The sequence below is a fragment of the Talpa europaea genome (assembly GCF_964194135.1).
Source record: "Talpa europaea genome assembly, chromosome: 8".
In the NCBI taxonomy this organism is placed as follows: Eukaryota; Metazoa; Chordata; class Mammalia; order Eulipotyphla; family Talpidae; genus Talpa; species Talpa europaea.
Window position 1 is genome coordinate 79,911,458 of NC_140075.1, and position 7,306 is coordinate 79,918,763.

A 7,306-nucleotide genomic window follows, 5' to 3' on the forward strand; every position below is an offset into this window, starting at 1 on the left:
ATAAAAAAAAACAAAGTATACAGAGCACATTCTTTCCAAAAAGTTTGCTTGTACCCTGCTTATCAAATAAAGTTTAAGGTGGTTCACCTTATAAAACAAAAGCTAAAGTAATTTTAAAATGTGAAAAAGTCAGAACCAGAGATAAAAAGTTAAGTCAAGAAACCAGATCATAGAAATGTTTTCTTCAGATTTCTTTTGTGACATCTATCCACCAGAATTGCCTCATTTTAAAACTTTTCCCTGACTAATAATTGTCTGAACTCTGGCACTTACACTGACTTCTTGATAAACTGATTCCTGAGGCTTGATGTACAATCTGCTCAATCTAAAATACTCAACAGCCTATGTAAGGGACTTCCCTGGGGACATGCAGGACATGAACGAGTAACACTGTAAAATATAATCTATCCACTTTACATATCAATTCTCAATATCATTACCAGCAAGGACAACCGTGAATGAACAAAAATAATCCCAAGATACAATGGACAGCCCACTTTCCCTTCTGATAGTGGGCAAGACGCCATTGGTTTCACAGTGTACGTTGTGTGGATGTAAAGACAGCGGGGTGAAGAGTGGGAAGAGAAGCTTAAGGCTGATTTCCATGATAGAGCTTAAGACTGATAACTTGAAACAACATTTATTAAAGTCATCTCCTCCCTTTCTCCCACAGGCTGACACCTTACATAAGTGTTCATTCAAAAGTGACATTTGATGAAAGGGTCTCTACAAACTCAAGTTGGACAAAATCAAAAATCAGTGAACCCTGGGGTAACTGTTAGGTTGGCAACATTTTGGGACTGGTAGCTGGGAAGAACTACCGCCCATAGCATTCTCTTCTTTTTAGATCAAAATCTCTCCACCTAGATTCAAGCCACTGACAATCTGAAATATCTTCTAGATCCATCCTGTTTTCTTTATCTTCTGGTCCTCAATTCTACTAAGTTTTGGGTTTTTTTGTTTTGTTTTGTTTTGTTTTTTTGTCCAACTGCTACTGGGGTATCATTCTCAAAATATGAGATTAATTGATGCTACCTAAATATAGTTCATTAATTTGTCCTATTCTGTATTTGTTAAACTGATTCTATTTATTGTTCTAAAGCATCCTGGAAGCTATTTATGGACTTTGCATTAAATATTTCAGAACACCAAGTAACTGGTTGACTTGATGTCCATTAAAAACTATTCAGACATGGACCTTTTTGTTTTCAATTTGTAGTGTGAATTTGTCCTGATGTTGTTATTACATTTTTTAGCCTCCCTGGAAATTAAGTGCATAATGGACCAGAAGTAAAACTACACTGTGTGTCAATGGAGCAGTTTTTTTTCATTTTTAGCAAGACTACCGAGATATTTACAGGAAATACAATTATCAATATTATATTATTATCAACACAATTTCTAAAAAACAGTTAATCAGCCCATATGATTTACTGCTAGAGAATGACTTACACAGTCTTTCAAAACTAAGAAAATGCTTTGGATCACTCAGTTTTAAGTATTTCAGTAAGTATGCACATAACTGGAGTTCATAATGTGACCCTGGGTGCTATGTTTAAACATTTTTAAACTTACTGCAAGGGCAGTGCAACACAATTTAAAATTGAAAAATGTCAAAAAAATGGGTGCATGTTCATTGTTCATGTAGTGACTTTCTGGTTTTCAGTGATGTTTAACTCCATAGCAAGAAAAATGAAAGTTCCAAGAAGTTTTTTTGGTGATGTTGCTCTATTATAAAGTTCATTTTTTTTGTAATTTTTCTCTCAGGAGATATTTTTTTAAAGCTTTTTGAATAACATTAGAATATTTTGCAAAGGGTAGACAGGAAGATACATAGTAAAGGATAATCTCCCTTACCCAACAGCCACATATACAAAAACCTCAGCTATTGGGTAGTTAGTTTGCTAAGCAAAATTCCAAGAGAAATGGCAATAAGTTCCAAGGTCTGTAACAGAAAACTTTATACTTAAATACTGCACATGAGTGCCAAGCTGATCGAGCATAAGAAGATTGTAATAACTGAAAACAATATAACCCATGCATTAGAACATTCTCAATTTATCTTAAAAATCTGAATTTCATGTTCAAGTTTTTCCAATGAAGAAGTAGAAGGGTGAAGGAACTGATTAGCTATTTCAAAGAATAAAATTTGCAATGATATACTTCTAAATCATGTAAATAAATGGGGATAAAATGAAGTGATTCTTATTGAGTTACTTACAAAATAAGTTTTATTTTCTTTGGACCTAGTTACTAGACCACAGTATAAGGAAATAATACTTTGTGTGTAGTAAGAATGGTGTATAGCTAACAAATAGTCAAGGGACATAAGAATACAAACTTTTATGCTACCAAGTTCTTGTGTAGGTCTTTAAAGACTCTTCTTATACTTGTCCTTTTATTTAAATTATTATTTTCAAGTCTCTTCATGTAAAATGTTCAAGACACACTTTATATCCTTATGCCTATGTCCCTTGCAACTGATCACTGTTTCAAAACTAAATAATAAAAAGAAAAACTGTTCTCTTCACCCATTAATGCATCCACAAGTAAAAATGAAATGACTTTAGATTAAGAAATATCATGATTTACAAAGTCAGAGCAAAGAAATCTGAAGTCTGTATCAGTAGTTCTCAGATTTTAGCAATCATCAGAATCATCCCCTGAGGTAATGAACACAGATTGCTTGCACCCACACTCTAAATTTCTTATTTAGAAAGTCTGGGAGGGGTCCAGGATTCCTCATTTCTAACAAGTTTACAGGTGACATTGATGCTGACAGAGAATAATGGTTTCCACTCTGAAAATCCAACTTCTGCCATGTGAAAGCCATATTTGAAAAGTAATACATATCCATGTATTTTTTTCACTGACTTAATAGCAATGGCATTTATAATGATCAAAAATGCTGATTAATTTTCACACAGTCAACTCTATTTCTAGCTAAGTGACTAATAATCACATCAATATTAAAAAACAAAACAAAAAGACCATCACCTTCATCACAAATGATCAGTACAGGGGCAGAACTCCCTCTACCTTTTTGTCGGGAAATGTGGTCACAAGATAATTTTAATGCAATCGTTTCCTACTTGTCTCCACTCCGAGATCTTACCCTTCTCCACTGCCAACATAAGACATGCCAGGACAAGTAATCGGAGACAAAAAGTGGCAGGAAAATGGAACCTTGCCTTTCTGATTCACACAGTTCCAAGTCACACACACCAATCTTTCTCACTACTTATTAGCCCCTTTACACATACATACACATACTTTTTAAATTCTTTTTAGTTGCAATAACCTGAACTAATGAGACAAATAAAAACATGGATATTGGGTAAGAAGTCAGACTCTCCCATATGAAGAAACAGCTCCCCGAGAGGGCTCTATCTTCAGCATTTCTCATTCCTAGAATCCTGACCATTCTCAGCTGCTTGGGGACACCAGATATCAGCAGAATTCCAGAGAATACTAAATTAATTACCGGCTCCTGGAGGCCTCACCCTCTGCAAGATGCCAAGCATAAGACATGCCAGGAGTCTCAGTCTCTGATATCATCACCACCATCATCATCACATCACCATCACCTTCACCACCACCACCACCACCACCACCACCATCAAGCAAGCTTTCTCTCATCTGGGGAAAGGAGATATTAAGATGTTAGAGGTGGGAGAAAGTGAAAATGTCTTTGCCTGCCAAGAAGAATACTTGGAAGACAGGAAAGGGGAGGGGCAGAAGGAGCCCAAAGCTCACTGCTCAGAAGAGCATCCTGCAAGCCCCCAGCACTACTCAGCCTAGACCAGAGCACAGTGGAGAAAGTAAAGGCTGGGTCAAGATCTCCTGCCACCATCCCAAACACCCCTCCACAGCTCACTCCACATTCCCAGAGAGTTTGAGGGCTCAAGATCCCCACAGTAGCTGAACCCATTTCACACTCAATTTTAGGCTCTTCAGGGAAAGCTCCCATCGGGCCATACTCAGGGGAAAGCCATTGACAGAACACTGCAGCATAAGGGTCTGAGCTCCTGAGTGAGACCACAGGCAGTGGGCTGAATTTCCAAAACATATTCTCTGAATGTTGGCCCCAGGAGCTGTGAGCCAATCTTGACCTGCTGTCCCTCAGTTGCCATTCCTTAACCCCCTTCCAATACCTCCAGAACACAAAAGTTATTTTCCCTTTGTGGCACCGCCTGCTTGTCCCAGGAGAAGATGCACATTTCAGCCAGCGTGTGTGTCTCTCAGTCCCGAAAGCCAAGGGTGCCAACTGCTGACAGGCAAAGGAACCTGGATTTGCTCCTGAGGACTTAAAAACCTCCGAATTAACAAGCTCGCTCTTCCCTCGGTCCTAACCCGCCCAAACCTGGGTTTTCCAGAGAACTGAAATTGTGTTCCTGTTGCAGGGAGCTGGTGTCCTGCCCCGGGAGCTGAGACGCACGGACTTGGTGGTCCGTTCATTCATGCATTTACTCATCCATTCACATAAACATGTCCCTTAATTGTATCTGGCACCGAGAATCTTGCCTGCTATTTTCCCCTCCCCAAGTCAGTGCTCATGGCAACGGCTGGTGCAGAAACGCGACTCCACTGTCACCCCACTTTCTGAGCCAGAAAATCAAGTCATGTAGGTATTCACACACAAAAAAGGAAAAGGTGGCGAGGAGGCGACGGCGGAGGGCGGAGAGGGATGGGGCGCTCACTGGGGTCACATTCGAAGCTTCCCTTTGGGGGAACCGCGGCACCGACACCGCGGCTAGCAAGGAGCCCAATCGTTATTAAATCAAAGGCTGCTAGAGCTCGGGTCCCCAGCGGGGAGAAATCAAGCGCAAAGCCATCGGTTCGCACAAGTGCGAGGCTGGGGGGCTCGACCCAACTCTCAGCCCGAGCCCAGGTACTGGAGGAGCGGCTCGCAGCCCAACCCGCAGCGCGCTCGCTGCCTCCTTAATGCTCCCAATAACGTGATGAAGTGTAAATCAAATGCCACGCCGGGAGGGGCCCCGTCACGGCGCGAGTCGTGCCTTTTCGCTCACCAGCCTATCTTGCCTAAGAATCACAAGGTCACGATAGCGTCGCGATTCCACTCACCGTACACTCCTTGGCCGGAGATCCCCTCCAGGAGGACCGTCAGCAGCCACACGAGACCGTACACTAAATCCATCTTCACGTGAACATGAACATATCCAGCCCGGGGGGGACTCGGCGGGACCTTCCAGAGGCCGGCGGCCAGGCGGGCGCGCTCCACTCGTACCCGGGCCGAGCCGAGGTCCCCGGGATCCGCTCGCCCCCGAAGGAAGCGCCGTCCGTGCGTCCTCTCCCGGCGGCGGCTGAGAGCGGAGCGCAGAAGCCCCGCACACCCCACACTCATACACACACACACACACTCACACACACACACTCACACGCACACACTTCCACAGCGCGCTATCCTGGCACACACACTTTCACAACACAATACCCTGACGCACACTCGCACCCGCGCCACACTCACATCGGGCGCCCGGGGAAAATCGCAGGCGCCGGGAAGGAGCAGGGGGCGTGCAGGGCGGGGAGCCGGGAGGCGAAGTGTTCTTCAGGGCAGCGGGCTCGAGTCTCCGCAGCGGCGGCGGCGCGCTGGGCTGGCGGCGGGCGCGGGCGAGGGGTCGGGGGGTGCCGAGCGCTGCGAGCCAGGCGCGAGCGGCCCGGGCGCAGGAAGTGGCCTCGGACTCGGGGTGCCGAGCAGGGGCGTCCTCGCCTCGGTTCGCCTTTACAAAGTAACTCGCGAAGGTCCCCGGAGGAGCGTCAAGCGGCGGCAGCGGCCCGCCCGCCCGCAGTCCGGAGCCCCCAGCCCTGCTGTCTTGCCTTTCCCCATTCCATCAGTTGCCATTGCAACGCCAATCCTGTTACAAGACACAGGCGCGCATCGCCGAGCGGGGAGACGAGGAAGAGGAGGAGGAGGAGGGAGAGGGGAGCAGGGAGTGGGGCGCGAACGCCGGGGGTGGGGAAGCAGGGGAGGGCGCAGGGAGGAGGCGAGGGGCCGACAGGGAGCACAGTGCGCGTCTGGAGCGCTCTCGGGCACCAGCCTCAGCAGCCGCCGCCACACCAGCCTTCTCCAAAATAGCCTTGAGCGCCCCGCCAGCGAGAGGAGGCTCGGGCCGGCCGCACGATTCCCGGCGCCGCGAGCCGAGTCCAGGTTCCGCCACTTGCGCGCGCGAGGGACGGCCGGACAGACAGCGGATCCGCACGCACGTCCACGCGTGCCCCCCGGCCCCGCGCGCGTCCTCTTCGTTCCCGCGCCGCCCCCGCCAGGTAGCAGGGTGGGGGCGATCGGGACAGGCGGGAGTTTAGAGGCGGGCGCCGCAGAAGGGGTTCCCCGCCCGGGCTAACGTAGTGCTGGCATTCGGAGGCGAACGCGGGAGCGGCTGCCAGAGGAGGACACCCGGCTGCGTGGCCGCCGCGCGGGCCCCAGATGCGGCAGAGGCGCCGGGCCGGGCGGCGGAGCGCCCCGAGCTCGACGCCAGTCGGAATCCCGGGGTGTGCGCGGGGGTGCGCGCCACGGAGGCGAGGAGGAGGAGGAGAGCGAAGCCGAGAGCGGGCGGACGGGCGGACGGGCTGCCGGAGAGGGAGGCTGTGTGTGGTCACGTTGTGCGCTACGTGCCGGGAGCGCGAGCTGCTAGCCGCAGCCGGGCGACGTCAAAGCGGGGTGCGCGACTCAGCCGCCTTCCTCCGCGCGTCCTCTGCCGGCTCTGCCTGCTCGGCTCCTCCTTCGCTCCGCGTTCCCGGGTCAGCCGAGGAGCTCATCTGGATGGACAGCGCCGAGAGGCCCGGCGAGGCCAGCGGCATCGGCCTCCGGCTCCCCAGCGCAGGCCCGCCCCCGGCTCCCCGGGAGCTCCGCGGCGGCGGGCGCCGCTGGTTGTTGCTGATGCCGCTGCAGGCGCGTGCTCGCCGGAGTCCAGCTCCCTGCTCAGACCAGACCGCTGCACACGCGACCCCTCCCCGCCGCCCAAGGTCTTCCTGGATCGGTTCTGCTTGACCAGAGGGCAGAGCAGGCCATGCGCTTGGAAGCGGCGGTGTTTCCTCCCTGTTTCTGTCCTTTTACATGGAAATGTGGTCGTCACAGCAGGGAAGGCCCTGGGGGTTTGGAGGGGGGGCTGACACTTGGGAGTCCAGAGAGTAGTTTGGGTTTTTTTTGTTTGTTTGTTTTGTTTGTTTGTTTGTTTTCTAATATGCAATATCTCCTACTAAAGTTCGCTGCTTGGAACAGTCTTTTCTGTTTTGTAAAACACAGGGTCTCTCCATGGGGCAGAGCTAGCTCTGGTGCTGGAGAAAC

The 7,306-nt window shown here is 49.2% G+C and overlaps 1 protein-coding gene across 2 annotated transcripts in view; it reads right to left on the reverse strand.

The window, feature by feature from the left end:
* MDGA2 (MAM domain containing glycosylphosphatidylinositol anchor 2) overlaps window positions 1-5,365 on the reverse strand; it is a gene marked incomplete at both ends in the record, with an annotated part of 688,627 nt that extends 683,262 nt beyond the window's left edge. The window contains one exon of one of the 2 annotated variants that reach the window (XM_084239552.1): window positions 5,086-5,365. In XM_084239552.1, the coding sequence (XP_084095678.1) occupies window positions 5,086-5,365 (280 nt within the window). The remainder of the gene's footprint in view (window positions 1-5,085) is intronic. The other variant, XM_084239553.1, reaches the window with a different exon arrangement.
* Between the last annotated feature and the right edge of the window lie 1,941 nt (window positions 5,366-7,306).